Below are 19,447 nucleotides of genomic sequence, written 5' to 3' on the forward strand. Positions count from 1 at the left end.
CCAAGGCCACTAGTACCTTTAGGTCTTTTATGGTGCAGGGAATACAAAATTTAAAAAAAAATCTCAAAAATTAATTTTCATCTGTATGTAAAATTATTTCATATTTTTCTACACCTGATTCATCCCTCAGTTTGGGAAAGTATGTTCAGTTGATACTGTATTTTTTGTCCAATCACACTGTTTAGATACATTAACCTAAGTAGGGTACACAAAAGAGCAACCTGAATCTGGAATGCAAATATTACCGTGCCACCTATAATCCCTTCGTAAATTTTACGGACGCCATCACGAGTTGGTTGACCGTTATGGAATAACCGTTTCACAAATGATATCGGATATGTTCCTTACGTCGTAACTACAATCCCCTTCCCTTTCATGAATTTGACCTACCGAATTAGACTATTTACCGGATTTGTAATCACATAAGCAACACGACGGGTGCCACATGTGGAGCAGGATCTGCTTACCCTTCCGGAGCACATGAGATCACCCCTAGTTTTTGGTGGGGTTCGTGTTGTTTATTCTTTAGTTTGCTATGTTGTGTCATGTGTACTATTGTTTTTCTGTTTGTCTTTTTCATTTTTAGCCATGGCGTTGTCAGTTTGTTTTAGATTTACGAGTTTGACTGTCCCTTTGGTATCTTTCGTAATAGTGTAACAGTTAAAGTACCGGAAAAGAAATCTTATCGTCATTGATTATATATTCAGATTGAAACGGAAAGAGGAAATCATAATTCGCTAGAAATAAGGAACATTTTATTTCATTTTTGTTTCCACATTGCTGTTACGCCTAGTTTTATCATATTTCAAATTCAGCAGTGATTAGGGTATGTATTCCTCAGTATTGTTTGTAAGACATGTGATTATATATACATGTACAACAGTTGTACTCTCTCTTTATATATATATATATATCTGATCCATGATTATCAGTTTCGTCATTAATATACATAAATATGAATACTCACATATTCGACACGGTACCGTCTTTGCATAATAAATGTTTATGCATGTTTATCAAATTATGTTATAACAGTTATATAACCGAAAAAAGAAAACTTATCGTCATTGAATTTATTTAGATTGATATCGAAACCGAAAGAGGAAATCACAATTCACCATTTTCTACATTTGAAAATGCCTGTACCAAGTCAGGAATATGACAGTTCTTGTCCATTCGTTTTTGATGCATTTTGTTTTTTGATTTTGCCATGTGATTATGGACTTTCCAAATTGATTTTCCTCTGAGTTCAGTATTTTTGTGATTTTACTTTTCACTAATTAAATTTATTAAACTAGGAACAGTTTATTTCATATTGGTTTCCGCATTGATAGGTTTTTAAGCGTAACAAATTGTGTCATATTTGGGACAATAATAATTTCAAAAATCAACAATGACCAGGGTATGTATTCCTTAAGGTTTTTTTAAGAGACAAAACTAAATGTTTGCAAGAGTTGTGCGATTGTATCTGATCTTTTTTTCTATCAATGTTTATCAGTTTCGTCATACACAAGCATAATATATTTATTCATATCCACCGAATCGATGAAATCAAGATACTATTACGAGAGAGAGAGCACACTGATGCATGAAACATTACCTATGTATATATATGTAAAGGCAACAGTAGTATACCGCTGTTCAAAACTCATAAATCCATGGACAAAAAACAAAATCGGAGTAACAAACCAAAACCGAGCGAAACGCATTAAATATAAGAGGAGAACAACGACACAACACCGAAACGCAACACACACAGAAACAGACCAATCATCAGACAAAACACCACGAGAATAACAAATGTAACATGAAAACCAAATACATGAATTTGGGATAGACAAGTACCGTGCCACGTCTTATCTCAATATCTCAAAAATAAGAGAAAACACAAACGACTCAACGTTAAAATGCAACACAAAGAGACACCATCGTAAATGATCTCGATTTAGGTTAAAACATTAATTTAAAATAACACCACACTAGACAAAGGCAAGCTGAAGCGTTTGGTCCGTATATCGAGGCCTACACATCAGCTCAAAATACAGCATGCTTACATTATAGTACATCAATACACTAAACGGTACCAATTTTCTTGCACCAGATGCGCATTTCGACAATATATGTCTCTTCAGTGATGCTCGTGGCCAAAATATTTGAAATCCAAAGCTTATATTAAAGATGAAGAGCTATAATCCAAAAGGTCCAAAAAGTAAAGCCAAATCCGTGAAAGGAATCAGAGCTTTGCATGAGGGAGATACATTCCTTAATTTATAATAACTACTAGTATTTTGTAACAGCAAATTTTAATAACACAAAAAAATCCGTATTTTCATGCAAGTACCGAAGTACCGACTACTGGGCTGGTGATACCCTCGGGGACTAACAGTCAACCAGCAGAGGCATCGACCCAGTGGTAGTAGTACAATTAACGGTACCAATTTTCTTGCACCAGATGCGCATTTCGATAATATATATATATTATTAATTCGTATTATTTAACAAATTTGATTCGTTTAGGCATAGTCACATGTTAAACTATATTTTCGAAGGTAGAGAGAAAACGGCGTATAGCAAAAAGCATATTGACCGGCAAAATGCATATCGCACGGTTATTTTTAGAATATCTAAAAACCGATATACTTTGTGACGTCATGTAATGAATTTCAGGATATTGTTTAACGTTTTGAAACACATGATATCTGTGATCAATAATTTGACGGAAAAAATCTTCAAATACATAAGGTGCCAAAAAAAAGTAAATTAAATAACAACTAATATGTTGTTATTGTCGAGGAGACAAATTGATGTAATATGTATAAAATTCCAACAAACCTAAATGACGATTCTGATACAAATAAGGTCGGAAATTAATAATATAACAAATATAGCCTTTGTATGAGGTCAATACAGGATATATCGACCCAAAGAAGTATATCGACCTCGGACTTCGTCCTCAGTCAATATACTTCTTTCAGGTCAATATATCCTTGCATCGACCTCATACAAAGGCTATATTTGTATAATATAATACTAGTATACTTAGAATTGAATTATGCGTCCACACTAGAAATAAGCCAATACACTCATCATACAAATAAGGATTTAAAAGTTAAAAAGGTAAAATAAAGTACGAAGTTGAAGACCATCGAAAACCTAACTTCCTAAAAGATTTGCCAAATACAGCTAAGGTAATCTATTCCTGAGGTAAACAAAGCCTTTGTATTTCAAAAATTCAAAAGTTTTGTAAACAGTTATTTTATAAATATGACCATATCAATGATAATTCATGTCAGCACAACAGTTCTGACTACTGGCCAAGATACTTGTATATCTACGTTGCAGGGCCATTCTTTTTCTATGGCAAAAATCAGGGCCAACTCTTTCAATTTGTCTTCTAGTTTGGAATATGGAATACTTATGTAAAGTATAGAAATCTCAAATGTTATATATATTGCAAGATGAAAGAATTTATTTATATCATATCAATACCCTCTACCATCTTTTTATGTGATAAATACACGTGTAGACTTTCTGTATTTTTTTTTGTACCAAAAAGCACCAAATATATCCACAAATTATAATGTCTGCCTGCCTTCGTCTATTCATGCACAAATCTGGACCAGATGTTTCGTGAGGATAAGTATCCTCGACTTCTATTCCGACACTCTCAATACACCAATAACTACTTAACATGACATGAATTTTTACCTTGGTATTCCTATTTTGTACAAATCGTGAGACTGCAGTACGACCTGTACAAATAAATTTCGTTGCAAGCATTAAGTGGGTAGGTCTTGATAATCTGACTGAAAATAACACATTGGATGATTTTATTCTGTACTTAGTCTCTCTTGAAGAAACCAGAAGTGCCATAGTTTCAAAAATTATAAAGCAACCATGTTCAAGCTCCAATGCACTAACTGTAGATAAAGAGTTTGTTGTCTTGAAGGGTCTTAATTAAATTTCTTAAAAACCAGAAAGTAAGTCCTACAATCCCTCGACCTTTACTTTTTTATTTGGTTTCTTGAATTATGTCTAAAATTTTGAAACAAAAATATAAAATAAGAAAAAGGCTGTAAAAAATATCAAGAGAATCAGTGATTACCTGCACTTACTGAAACAGTTAGTAAATAGATGTTATCCACAGTAGGTATGGTGTCCTGCTAGGATCGTGGTTTTTCGAGCGATTCGGTCCATTTTTTCGAGTGTAGTTTGGGCTTTTTCGAGTGATGAAAAATGCGATAAGTTGAATTAACTGCTATTTTGTAATTATAATAGTGTTATACATTACTACCTATCTTATATTGAATACTATACATGTTTTGATCAACAAAGAAGCACAATTTCCTTGTATTTAAGCAAAGAATCCGGAGTGTTATTGTCTGTTTTTTTCTCGAGAGCAACTGTAAAATCGTTCGGGTTTGTAAACAAATTGTTAAAGGAAGTTCTCATGGTGTTTAGTTGCTGTATTACCAATCATTACATATGTATAATCATACTCCTCCTCACAGAGTTGCATTTAAATATTTTCGGTTTCCTTTTTTTAAACAATTACATACATAATACAAGATACAAGAAAAATAGTTAAAGAAATATTTCGGATGTAAACTCTTCAAAACAAACATATATCTCACCTTACACAATAATTGTATGTACGTCTCAACCCGGATTGTCTATGCTTTAAGTTACATCAGATTGTAGACATCACAAATAAACAAGGTAAATATTTGATATTTAAAAGAAACGGAAATACAGTAAGGCGTAATGTTTCCGATTTTGGTTCTGTTGTTAGGGATTTTAGTTGGGACGTTATTTAAGTCATGACGTCATATGCAATGTAAACAAAGAAAGCAGATATCTTATATATTATAGGAGATGTCTATATTATAGGAGATGTCTTATATATTATAGAAGATATCTTATATACTATAGAAGATATCTTATATAGTTTATAAGATATCTAATAAAGTTAATTATATATCTCATTAACTATATTTTTAAATATCTTATATAATAATATTTATAAGATATCTCATATTCTTTAGAAGATGTCTTAAAAAAGTATATAAGATATCTTATAAACTTTATGAGATATCGTAAATAGCATTAAAGATATCTTATAAACTATATAAGATATCTCCTATGATATATAAGATATATTATAAAAAAATGAAATTTTATAAGATATCTTATATATTATAAGATATCTTTTGAAAACGAAATCATATAAGATATCTTATATATTATAGGAAATTCGAATAAATAGTAAAACGGCTTGGCATAGAAACTGCTTACTTTCTTTCTTTTTTCATAAGAAGTTCATATATGAATTCAGCCTCATATAAATAACTGAACAAGTCAGCAAGACGAGGGTTACAGTCGGACATTTTTTTATGAAACATATCAGAACCAACTCTTTCAATTTGTCTTTTGGTTTAAGTGTTTTGTGTTTGGTTTGGAATAATTATTGCTCAATTTAAAAATTACTGTGTGCATTTTATGAAATCATGCATTTACAATCAGAAAAAGAAAAAAAATGTTGTGCACGCCAAACAGGTCCTTATTGTAAGAGATAATGTAAGTCGGAACATGTTTAAACGTATCATTAATCGCCCACCAGATGATTTTTGAAAATTAAATATTTAATTAAAACGACCAATTGCTTGATACATCCTCGCAATATCTTTTAATAAACGACCCGATGTCTCATAATATCTCATAACTTAATACTTGTTTTAACAAAATATTTTAATAATAGGTGTTTCTACTAAATCCTAATACAAGACCGACAACCTCATCTAGCTGAAGTATGTAGTACATTGCTAATATCTAGGGGACTGCATTATAACTGGGCCCTGTGCTCTTATTCCATCGACATAAAGAACTATACGAGAAAACTAAAATTCATAATTCAAATAACAGAAAGATTTTATATTCTTAAATTTTCTATTGAAATTAATTTACATGTATTGTATTATACGCTCATAGCTTTGATATCTACTGACGTTACCCCTTGTGGATCCTGGACACAATCAGTGCTCGTTCACATAAAAAGCAATGGGTTAACTAATTCTTCAATTATTGTATTTCATAATTCAATCTGAAAAAATCGTGATAGCTATTAAAGCTTAAACTAAAACGTGTTTCCAAGATGCCGATTTTATGATATTCAACACAAAATTAATCAACTATTGTCTAGATTATATCAAACAGTTCATCGTCAACTGGTCATATAAGGCAGCGGATCAGATAACAATTCGGAAACCAGCAAGTGTATTTTGACGTATACAGAGTCTTTGGATTTTGTGCCGATTTCTATATTTTCCCATTTCAACTTTACGTTAATTATGATTAAGCACCTACCAATAATTAACAATTTTATTGCATGGATTTTAATTTCTATTCTCCAAATGAGAAAATCCTTAATTTCATATTAGAAGTACGTCTTAATTTGATTAAAACAGATTAAAATGAATCTGTAAATAATTTAAACCCAGCTCACAACGATAGCTCAAATACACTTTATTTGGTCTATTCATGTCTCATAAGTCATGCTTGAAGCCAAAATATTTTAAAATCCCCCAAAACAAGAAAGAAAAGTTGATAATAAACTCATCATAGATACCAGTATCAAAATTTTATATTTACGCCAGACGCGCGTTTCGTATAAAAAAACACTCATCAGTGACGCTCGAATAAAAAAATGTTTAAAAGGCCAAATAGAGTTCAACATGTACAAAGTTGAAGAGCATTGAGGACCAACAATTCATAAAAGTTTTGCCAAATACAGCTAAGGTAATCTATTCCTGAAATAGAAAAGCCGTAGTTTTTTTTAAATATTCAAATTAAGTTAAACATCTTTGATGAGTTTATTTAAGATTATCGTGATTCAAATTATTTGTTGTTCATATAACATTTAATTTCTTTTTATTGTTTGATGTTTATCAGTGTATATAAAGTGCGAATCTAGCTAGTTCATTTTCAATATCATATGCGAGTATATCTATTGTATAATAAAGGATCATGGGAAAACTGTATTTGTTTACGTTTCGAAAATAACAAAATAATTGATTTGAAGGCAAGTTTCAACATATTTTCATTATTATATGCTTAATGTATAAAAACAGCATTAAAGTTCAAATAAGTGTTATAAAAGCAACATAATATAGTATATCGATTATTGAAAGCGATCCATTTTAACACAGATGCTATGTATTATCACTATTAGTGCATTCATTTCTGATGTAGAATTGTCGAAGATGCGAGGAATTTGTATTGTAGATTAATGTTATAAATGGACTGGCAACAAATGAAAAAACTTAATTGATGACCTTATTATTTAGAATATTTACAAATTGAAATGCAAACTCCTCATTCATTCTTCGTCAAGTAAATATTCTGACAGTCTATTTGAAGATGTGTGTAATAAGGACGATTGCCGTTATAATTATTATTGATTTTTTATCATCTATCAGTAAAGTGTGAAACTTAGTTTGTAGAGAGGGAACAAATTACATAGAAATTGTCTGTGAAAAAAGTTCTCCAAGAACATATTTTGTTTAATATAATTTCCACTGGAACAAATTAGCTCGGGGCAAGATCTTAAGTAAACATGAGTAGTATACATGTTTTTTTTAAAACAGTTACTTTAAATCAGTAATCTGATTAAATTTTTAATTAGAATTAATTTTCCTTCATTATTTTATTTTTAATCTAATATTGCTTAGACCTACATCTGATTGTGCAAGGCTTTTGATTTAATATTTCGTAGACCTACATCTGAATGTGCAAGGCTTTGTCATACTTTAAACGAAATTTCAACTTAAAAAAAGGGATAAGAACAAGGTGAAAGCAATTAGTGTATACTTGATGCAACTGGCTTAAGGTTTATGTACCCTTGTGCTGATTCAATTCTAAACATAAAGACATTTTATAGAAAATCCAAAGCCTTTGTCCTTGTACTCTAATATTCGGCAATTTGATGACTGATAGATATAGGATTATTGCATGCAGTACTAGCATTTATTTCCTGAAAAACAAGTTTATTTATGTAGTTATTGGTTAAAACAAATAAAAATAGGAGCCAAATCAAGTACACCTTTAAGGGTGCGCTCGACTTTAGTAACTTAGCACGAGGTATTTTGGAATTTACAGGTTAGTTAGAACTTTTTGTAAAAAGTAAACATCAGCACATCATAGAAAAGCAAGTGAGTAATCTATGTTTTAAATTTTATAACAAAAATCTCTGTATTAAAGGCTGTGGATTTTCTATAAAAATCTTGGTTTATTCGCCACAAAGTACTCTTTTTCCATTAAATGCAATGAACTAGTAAATAATAATGATTTACATCAAGTTTCCCCTTGTTATATGTTCAAAATGGCCTATCTCTATTATACATTATATCTCTAGTTTTGATACAATTGAAGTTTGAAAAGTTCGTACAAAAATGGCCACAGAAGGGGTCATAAACCTTAATAATTTCAAATTAAAACACCCCACATTATTTTCTGAGACATCAAAAGAAAGAGAAAGAATCATTTTAATTCGACAAGATCAAGAAGGTTTTCAATATGAAGATATCACAAACGCCATAGTATATACGTTGGTATTGGATTATTAAACAGTCAGGATTCTAGTTTGTCAAAATTGTCTCCCCATTAGACGCCAGTTTATTTTCACAATCGTAGAAATGGAAGCCATTGTAGGGATGCCGCGCTGTCAATTATGCTCTTGAAAACCGATAAACTTATCCACATAGCACCATTACGATCCTTATATGTCAGTGGTATTTTAAAAGACAAAATATACACCTCAGACACACCCTAACATAAAAAGGTGCATTCGATTTTCTCTTTTCGATACAATTGTTACCCATTTTTTTGATTTTTTTCTTGAGTCACATAATGGAAGGGCAGACACGAAAATTACTGAAATAATAGATTGATATGTTCTCCGTCCGTGGTAAAAAAAAATTAAATCGGAGGTTATGCATTTTCTTCATCCAACTTGATAGATACCCATGTCGTCAACTTGAAATCTAATTGTTCTGCATTACTATGTAATAGATAAATTGAAGACTATGCAAATGGTGTTTTAAAATAAAACACTTCGTAATTGAAAAGAAAATTATCGTTTTATTCGTTTCTTTTAACTTTTATAATTTGTGTTACTATAGTAAACATTACAGTAAGCATTTATCGCCTTCTCTAACACAGAGCTTCAATTATTTTGTTCTATTTCAACTGAGTTTCCGCCTTAAAAGTCAAACTTTGACATATTCCCTATTTCCATTCTCTATTGTTTTTTAAATTCATCGTATTATGAAAACGAACATTTGTTGTGTACTATAGATAAGGCTCTTAAACATGAACTAAAACTGACGGGTTAATCGGTCGAACGACTAGCCGAGTAACCGGTTAGGCAAAACTGTACGATTTGACAACACTAATATTAAGCCCATATAAATATATAAGGAAAGTATAATGTTTTTTATCCCTTTCTATCCCATCCATTTTCGGTTTGAGCCATAAATATATCAGAACATGTGATATGTGACAATGAGACAACTCTCTATCCGAGTCACAATTTATAAAATTAGACCATTATAGGTCAAAATAGGTCTAGTGATGCAGTGTCATTGAAATGGATAAATAAAACCAAGGATAAAGATTCCTACGATTTATAAGAAATTAAATGGAATACATTTGAAATAAATGTTATTTCTTTTGAATTTCTTAGAGTGTTAAATCAAACTTTCCACCGCAAATTAAACTTTATCAAATCCTTCTCTTACTTTATCTATTGTTTGAGCAAGTGGCCTAAATTAAGACTTTAATAGATAAAAAATAAATAAATTCATATAGTGAAAATGCACCGCATAAACAGAACCAATGAATTGCTCTACAGTGAAAATGAAAGTATAGGATCATTTCTCGACAGTAAACATGAATTGAGTAAAGAAAGCATCATAGTGGAATTTAGTTCAATATGAAGAAACTGAAGGACAAAACCTATTCTACGTTATACAACTAAAATAATTGTGTTGAAATGAACATGTTTCTGCAACAACATCTTACCTGCTAGTTTTAAATCACCTGCACGATCTGTTCGTGAAATGTCCTAAATATTCACCTATTTCGGTATATATTTCACAACTGGATGGCTTTAGGCGCAATAAAACCCCGGTCGCATCTCTTACATTGTCTTACTAGTATTATTTATTTCTAAACATATTCATTTTAACTTATTTTCTTCATTTTCTTCAAAAATAATTTAAAAAATCGTCTGTTTATTTATCATTCTACATCAGAAGTTTATGGCATATACAGTGAAAATGATATTTTAGAATCTCCACTTTACATACACTACTATTGTTTTTCCTTAAATTAAACTGTTTGTTTCCTCGTTTGAATTATATAAAATAAGTTATTGTTATCGCTAATAATACGGAAACTAAGTTTTCTCATTGTTGAAAGTATTTCGGTGAATATTCAGTGAATATTGAAATATAAACTCTCAGAGAATATCAAAATATAAACTGAGAGAATATAAAAATAAAAGTAACAGATAATATTCAATATAAATTATTTTAAAATTAAAAAAAAATCAAATCAGAAAAATAAATAAAAATTGAATGATATCTTATATTGTCACATCGCTTAAAATGAACAGATGTACATTATTAAAAGTGTGTAGAGTGTTTATTTAAATCGTTTAATCAAATCTAAAAAAAAAAAAAAAAAAACATTTTGAATGTTTCATGTACAATGTATATTAAACGTTACTGATTGCACATTATATTTCACCTTTATGAGATAATTATTTACATTTTCATACAATCTTTAATTAGTTCTAAAATCTACCAGACTTATGATTCTCTTTTGTAGACGAAACGCGCATCTGGCGTAATTACAAAATTTAATTCTGGTATCTTTGATGAGTTCATTTACGAACATTGGGTCGATGCCACCGCTGGTGGAGTTTTAATTTCCCGAGGGTATCACCAATCAAGTAGTCAACACATCTGTGCTGACATGAATCATCATTGATATGGTCTTATTAATAAAATAACTGTTTACAAAACTGTTCATTTTCGAAATGCTAAGGCTTTTTCTACCTCGGGAATATATTACCTAAGTTAGCTGTTTTTGGCAACACTTCTAGGAATTTTGGTCCTCAATGCTCTTCAACTTCGTACTTTATTTGGCATTTTTAACTTTTTTGGGTTTCGAGCCTCACTCATCAGCCTTTTATAGGCTAAACGCGTGTCTGGCGTAAATACAAAATTTAATCCGGGTAGCTATGTTGAGTTTATTTTGAACATTTTTAGTCGATTTTCCGTGCTTTCTGTACAAAGGTTTATCTATTTTGAAAGATTTTGATTAGAAATATTTTTTGCAAATAACAGAGATATTAATCGAGCCCAAGTTATATGCAAAATATGTGACATAGCCAATTTTCCGTTGGCTTAAATATTTGAATACATATCCTTGTTTAATTTTCCTTTTCTATATCGATTCCAATGTTCACATAATGGAATGTTCTGATACTCTGTATGTTTTATTTGATTTTGGTGGACACGTGACCAGTAACAAAGAGTATTTGCGGTTTGTCCTATATAACTAAGGAACTAGCATTCCCTTAGATATAATACAAACCCTCGGCTTAGCCTAATGCTCGAAATAACCATAAAATACAACGATTACCTAGAGTTATCTTATCTATAGTTAAATAATTCATGTGCATAAACGATTTCGCATTGATGTTCACTCAGGTGCGAATACGTTGAGTAAAGACAATACTTATTGTATCAAAGATCGGTATTTATTTCAAATTGACGCACTAACGTGTGTATTGGATTTCAAACTTAAAAGGCTTTTGTTATTAAAAGCTTGGTTTATAATGTATTAAATACGTTTGTTTTTTTACATTTGAGACATATTAATCATAGACCAAGAAGTAATTAAGTATCGTCTATGTTATCTGCTTAACAAGGTGTGTAGTTATAATATAGAATAAATTACAAATTATCGAAAAAAACAAAAAATGATACGTGTTTAACGTGTAAGTAACCATCATCTCAATATGAAAGACGCAAGAACATGGGAAATATATTTTATCTGAATTTCATTTTACAAGCAATTTATTTGTTTATTTTCATATCAGAATTTAAAATTTTACATTACACAATTTTTGTCGATAAACTCTTCGTAAACTGCGATGCTCGTTATTGACATTCATAATATTGCAATTGAAACCGAATTGAATAATGATCAGGGTCCTGGGGAACGGAATTATGTATATGAATTTTTGTTGATTGTACTGTATATTTTATTTTATTTTTTTGTGTGACCAAATAATAAATGCCTCAAATTCTACGTTTGGGTCAGTATAACATAGTAAATAAAGGTAAAAGTAGTAAATCGCTGTTTAAAAGATATAAATGGATAAAGCGAAAATAAAACCGGGTCACCAACTAAACCAGAGGGAAACATTTTAGCTACAAGAGGAAAACAACGGAACACAGAACCACTGAACTGCAACAAAAACAAACGACAGTATTTATATAAACGAAACAACTGGCATATTTCTGACCGCTAAAATGACAACTTTTTGTGACAGGAATACAAATAAACGCAAGAATACTCAGGACAAATATACAATATAATAGTAGATTACAACGTATAAACCACAGAATAACAACGGAAAAACTTCCATAAAACGTGTTTATTAAGGCCGATTTGTCACGAATCTATTTCACTGCAGGATCATATAAAACAGATAACATGAATCTAAACAGCATACGACTTATTTCTTCAAATAATAACTGTAAAAGCGGCTGAAAACTGTGATTTTGAATAATATAATTTTTGACACAATTTTATTATTTCTTTTTTTAAACAATTCAACGAAAACATTCATATAGAAATTTTGGAAACATTTGTTACGTTCTTTAAATTTCCTATTTAAGGTTACACAATACAAAGATTTTTTGCTTCCAATTTCCAAGTAAAATCTTCAACCTTTAAAATGCTGCAAGTTTCTTAAGACTGTATATAAATTAATAAAAGAGATATATATATAGAAATCTGATACACCCTTTTGTAGACAATGGCTCTAGGAACAACACTTATTAAAATCAACCCTCTCAGTGTATCCATGAAGAAGCTCATTTCAATTAAAAGTGGAAATTTCTTGTAAAATTTTGTAGACACAGTTAACATTATAATTGATTACATAATTGTTGTTTAATACTAACATTGCATTAATTTGAAAGAGTAATATGTTAGCTATCTATAAATACCAATGTTATAACAGTCCAAGCATTATAAAGAGGTTACAGCATTTTAAAACTAGGGAGTTGGAGGTATAAAGTCTTTGTACTGTTCTTCTTTAATCACAAAAAACACGATAATAATTTTAATCTTTCTTGTCATGATAAAAAAAAGCGAGTAAAACTTTCCCCCTTTGTGCTCATAATCATTAGTAACAAAGAAGATTAAACGACAAAGTAAGTGTTGTTTCGATAAATATATTTAATAACATAATTGGTGTATACACACATTTGAACACATTTGATGATGCTTAGAGATTATAAATGAATAAATAAATAAACAATCTTTCTACTCACGAAATTCACCATATTTCATGCTGACATCGAATACTCTCTGTCCAGCTTATTGTCTATACTTCTAATACTAGTATATATGTTACACTCGGAACCGTCTACATCCTCCAAACGTGACCGATTACCCCAAACGTGTCCAAATGACGTTGCTGAATTTTTAACATGCCCAGTTGCAAAATGATATACGAAACATGTCATTTGTATTGACGTACACACGTGTCCATTCCCCAAACGTTTCCATATCAAGTTTAAACGTTTCATTTTATGAACGCTCAATAATAACATTAGATGTATGTTTCTTTATAATACGTTTTTCTGATTAGCTAACTGCACATCACTTGTTATTCCTAAAGTTTGTTACCCCGATTTTGTTATTTGTCTATGGATTCATGAGTTTTGAACAGCAGTATACTACTGTTGTCTCTATTAAGCAATTGCATTACTCAATAAAACTTATCATCCATGATAACACAAGGTCCCACAATAAAGGGTACAGGTGAATTAAATAAAAAGTTGAAAAAAATCGTGTTTTCATAATCCTAGCAAAACAATATAATTATAAGTATTGAATGCTTCTTTTTGTAACTGCATAGGGTTATAAAAGCGTTGACCGTGCGCACATTTTAAGAATGGAGCGCAAAAATTTACTTCGATCAACGCTTTTACACCCCAATGAAGTTACAAAAAAGCATTCAATTCTTAAATATTATCCATATTTTCCAATGCCAATTCAATTAATTAATTTTTTTTGAACTTCAAGTAACAATCATATGTCCGCCAATTTTATAACAAATGGTGATAATGGTTCTTCTATTGACCTATATTCCATTTTATTTAATCTTTCGTCTATTGTCCTACCTCCAATCGGGATTGGGGAATAGAAACATGGTTAATTATGTCTCAGTTAAATCGTTGCCAAAGTTTGGCTTCTATTTTGGCTGTGTGAAATGTAAAGTGCATAGTCATGCCCTTGTAATGGAATAAATAGATATACCTTATGCAATTGTTTATGCTGTCCTTCTAAATATGCATGAAATATCTTTGTCTGGAGTATAAGTAAGCAACAATGAAGAGTAAATTCATATATTGCAAATCAAACTTGTAATTATACGTTTAAGATATGCTTACATATTTAGGATTTTCTTTTTTTAACGTTGTTACTTTTTAATTTCCAGTAATTGTGCCATAATACTACAACATATATGTCTTTTGAATACAGCTTTAATTTTTTTTTTATAGAATCTAATCGAAACCCGACATTTTAATCATGTCCCCGAGAAATAAATTGTCATAGACGTAACTGAGAACATAATAGCGCTAAAAGCTTTGAGACGTTCGAGCGTCTTATAGTGGAATAATAATCATCGGACATGGTTTTCTGATTTGAAGTTTGACACTTGTGCAAAACGAAGAACTTAAAATGGAGCAAATTTGATTTTTTTAAATTTTTATCACGAAACTTTTAATACAACGTATCATGTGTATATAATATTACAAAATTGTGTTTTATTGTTTGTTTTTAGAAATATTATTAAGAAAACCCTCTTGATCTACATGTATTTATCATATGCAATACAAACATCTATAAATGGTTATAATTATTCATTAATTAAAACAAAATAGTTAATAATGGTTGATCTGTTAAATTCATTAATTTAAACGACTATACATATGTTATCTTATCAGTTGCATCGTGTTCACCAAAGCTTTAACTTCAGGTCGTTTTGGATCAGCGATTATATAATCTTTAAATCTTTCCATTTGTTTTTCCCATGTTTAAATTAATATTTATTCTCCTGGTATAAACCACACATCAATGTAGACATAACACCAATACTTTTACCAAATAACCAAGTATAATCAATACTTGTACTAAATGTCCAAGTATAACCAATACTTGTACCAAATATCCAAGTATACATAAACACTCTGAATATACACACCATAAAAGGCTATAATAAATACAAAGGACTTTGTGAAGTGGATAGTCGCACGACAACGCCGATGTTTTATATTTAATAAAAAATAAACACAAATTATACAATCATATAAATATACACATATAATATATAATTCAAATATCAGTATCAAACAAAAACTCTCCAAATATAAGCTTAATAAACTTATCAGAATTAAAATTTAAAAAGAAAATTCGACTCATATTGACGATGTCGTGCTGAATGATTACATAGGCAAAAATACCGTGAAAATAATTTTGAAGCGGGAAAATATTACGCCCTCTATACTACATATGATGAAACACCCAGGAGAAACTAATTTCATTCTTATGCACTGTCCGTTCAAACGAACGAAATAACAATTATTGAGGCATTGGACAAAAATGAACAATGGTTAGTTTACCGTTTATCTAATGGATACCTCTTTTGAAGAAAAAAACCCAGATTGACTAGATTGATTTGATCCGATTGAGTTTTTGTATTAATTACAATTAAAAAAAGCTATTTTCAAATGGAAACACTAAATTTATAAAAAGAAAACAAAACAGCAAAATACAAGCCCTATCACTGTTTCTAATGGATCAAATATTAGAAATGATTGGTATCAATGATTAAGTAAGTTCAATTTTAAGAGATTACAATCTCATTACTCTGCTTCTATGAGTTAGATTTAAATGTTTTGCTATGAAATAAACTGGAAAATATCAATGAAAAACCTTTCCCCAAAAACAACAAAAGCAAAATATAGAAAAAAGATGTAGTACACTTGACAATGAGACACACATGACATTATGAAGTACGAGATAAACTGTTGTACGTCAGCATACTGACCCCTGATGACGTCACCGATTTTTTAAATTCATACAGACCACCAATCAGCGCTAAAAGAAAAAGAGTACGGTAAAATTCAACAAATTATAGATACGAGGCAACAAATTTGTATTCCAAAAAAGACTTATTAGTGACGCCTTAATCAAAAAGTAAAAAAAAGGCTTGATAAACCAGAGAAGTAGAGAGTGGTCTCATTTGTCGTACGTTGGTCTAATAGGTTGTAACTTCTATTGTCTTATGAACTAGTATCCACTGATTGAATGCATTATCTATTTCAGGATATTTTTTCTAAGATTGGGTGCTAGGCACGTGAATAACGTTAAGGAGGCGTATACGGTTACTATTTGAATGGAAGTAACTTAGAGTTCTAAATAAAGTGACAAAATATAAATGATTTAGACAGACCAAACAATGGCGGAGGCATCTTTGTCGGGAGATGAAGAAAACTATGTTAGAATGAGCTTGTTATTGACTGGGGTTTGTCCACGTGGAGTAAGAGCAACGTTTGATCGCGAGTTTGCACCATCATCCCTTGGTGTCACAATAAAAAAAGAATATAACAAACTAAAAGATCTTCAGTTAAAACACCGAATTAACCGATCTCAGTGGAAAACACTATACCCACGATATCCTGGTAAGTACATGTATCCAAGTTTAATTCAAAACCCGAACCATGTTTTCAATATATTGAAGTAAGTACAGGAAAACAATCTCTGTTCTTTGTACAGACATTTAATTTGGTTTTATTCATTAATGAATAGAATCGTGACATCGAGAGATAACTTGTTTGGCAAAGAGATCCAAGTTTTCCTCTATTATCAATATTTCACTCTATAAAGATTCAAGTTATTCTTCCTTCACCGAGAAATTTGCTGGTCCGAAAATATCCTAGTAAAGAACAGAGATCCCATTTTACCCGTATCATCAGTAAAGTCTTGTGATTTTACAAACAGGGATTAATTTGAAGTTGAGTGTTTTATTCTTTAAAAAAACAACATAGACTCACCTAAGATGTTTCAAAGGAGTAGGTCCGGTAAGGCCTGATTTCGGCCTCAATTTTTAAGTTCATCTAACGAAAGATTTTAGACACTTTTTAAAAACTTGAGTGTCTATTTCAATTGATTAAATTAGTTTATGAGAAAGATTTTAACCGATTACGTCATTAAAAACGCTCCGATTCAAGCTCAAATAAATCAAATATGCCAAAAATCGGCAGTTTTCAGATGTTTTTTTTCAAAAATGAAAGTGGCCGCATCCGTGTTCATCCTCAACCTTTATATATATTATGGATTATCATCAAATACAACTCACATTTCAATATTTTGGATTAACACGAATACGGCCATTTTCATTCAAGACGGAAACCGTCTAAAATATAACTAAAATGATCAAATTGTGAAGATTTCAGTAATTTAGAACGACTTAATGATGCTAGTACTCGATATATATGCATTGTATTGTCAAAAACAACCCATTCTTATATACCAGAAGCATTCTACTTTTCAAAAAATATCTTAACGATTACATATTCACAATTTTCTAAAACTGCTATATTTTGGGGCCAAAAAGGGATCTTACTGAACCTACTCCAAATTTGAAAGAAACATCACTAATAATGAAATAAGAAGAACGGTAAACTGCTATTGTCTTTTTTAAGGAATATTTTTTATATTTTTTATATATTTTATCTAGAAGTGATTGTCAAATCAACGTGTTCAGCATATTTGTTATATTTTCAGTGTAGGTGTTTTTCGAACAAACATAACATATGATTATCGTAAGCTGATTTTTAAGCGTAATATATTTATTGTGCCATATATTATTAACGATTTGGGAAAAAATTAAAAAATATCATAAACAAACAATGGAAATAATTATTTCTGGATATAACAGAAATGTCTAGTTGTTTTCGATAATGCAATGATTGTAGATAATCTTTTTAGTTCAGTTGACAGGCATGACTCCTTCCGCTTCAACTTCACTGATCTAATAATCAATGCAAAAATATTTCCTTATTAGTTTGAATTTCTTAAAGCAATCTATTGCGAATGAATTTTTTCTGCAGCAACCTTAGTAAATTTATTGTCAGTACTTAAAAATGAATATTTGCTGTAACAGTGATGAGAAAATAAGAGCTGTTCGTGCTTTACTTGACAACACTGATATGTGTCATATCCATTCGTTTGGTGTGTTTGAGCTTTTGATTTTTGCAATTTTATAAAAAAAAAAATTGTTTTGAATTTTCCTTGAAGTTCTGTATTTCTGTCAACTATCTTTTTGGTAAAAAATCTTATAAAGTTCTGGATCGTCTTTTGGAAACCAAATGTTTACCCTGAAATGAGGATTTGTTTTGTATATTACTACCAAAACTGTGTTTGACCACACCAAATAAAGTTCCATGGAAAAAAGATTAATTATGAGATATTTTGTTTTATATATTTTTTTTATGTTACTGTCAAAATTAACTGAGGGACACTTGATAAATCATTCAGAATTGTTAATTTTTAATTATCAAATGAGAACGTTGATATAATAAAATTAGCGGTGGTGTTTGGTTGCAAACAGGAAAACTATAACCATAAGACTAAGTGATACAGATGAGATCAATTAATAATCTAGAAATTGCTACTTCCTCTAAAAACGAGCAAAACCCTAACTATATAAAAAGTGTACTAATCCTGATACGCAAAACACGTTATAATATATATGTTTTGAAACCGGTTCCGTGTCATTGTGACGTCTTGGATACATTAAGATGTGAGCAATGTACAGCTTATTATCAAATCAACGATTTAATAACCATGAATTACATCAAATCATTTCTAAAATTCTTTTTCAAATGAAAAAAATATTTTAGAAGTTAAAATTTAGTAAAATAAAAAAAATACAATCCATGTGAAGTTATTGATTACATTGTCATTGTTTAAATTGATCATATTCACATGTAGTGTATTCAAATATGTTGTCAATGGAAATGGGGAATGTGTCAAAGAGACAACAACCCGACCATAGAACAGACAACAGCAGAAG

General features: G+C 30.3%; 1 protein-coding gene across 1 annotated transcript in view; it reads left to right on the forward strand.

The window, feature by feature from the left end:
- Window positions 1–727: 727 nt before the first annotated feature.
- LOC134684930 (uncharacterized) overlaps window positions 728–19,447 on the forward strand; it is a 30,475-nt gene continuing 11,755 nt past the window's right edge. The window contains exons 1-2 of the mRNA XM_063544248.1: window positions 728–826; window positions 16,696–17,051. Of these exons, the coding sequence (XP_063400318.1) occupies window positions 16,829–17,051 (223 nt within the window). The 5' untranslated portion in view covers window positions 728–826; window positions 16,696–16,828. The remainder of the gene's footprint in view (window positions 827–16,695; window positions 17,052–19,447) is intronic.

The sequence above is a fragment of the Mytilus trossulus genome, chromosome 9 (genome assembly GCF_036588685.1).
Source record: "Mytilus trossulus isolate FHL-02 chromosome 9, PNRI_Mtr1.1.1.hap1, whole genome shotgun sequence".
NCBI lineage: Eukaryota > Metazoa > Mollusca > Bivalvia > Mytilida > Mytilidae > Mytilus > Mytilus trossulus.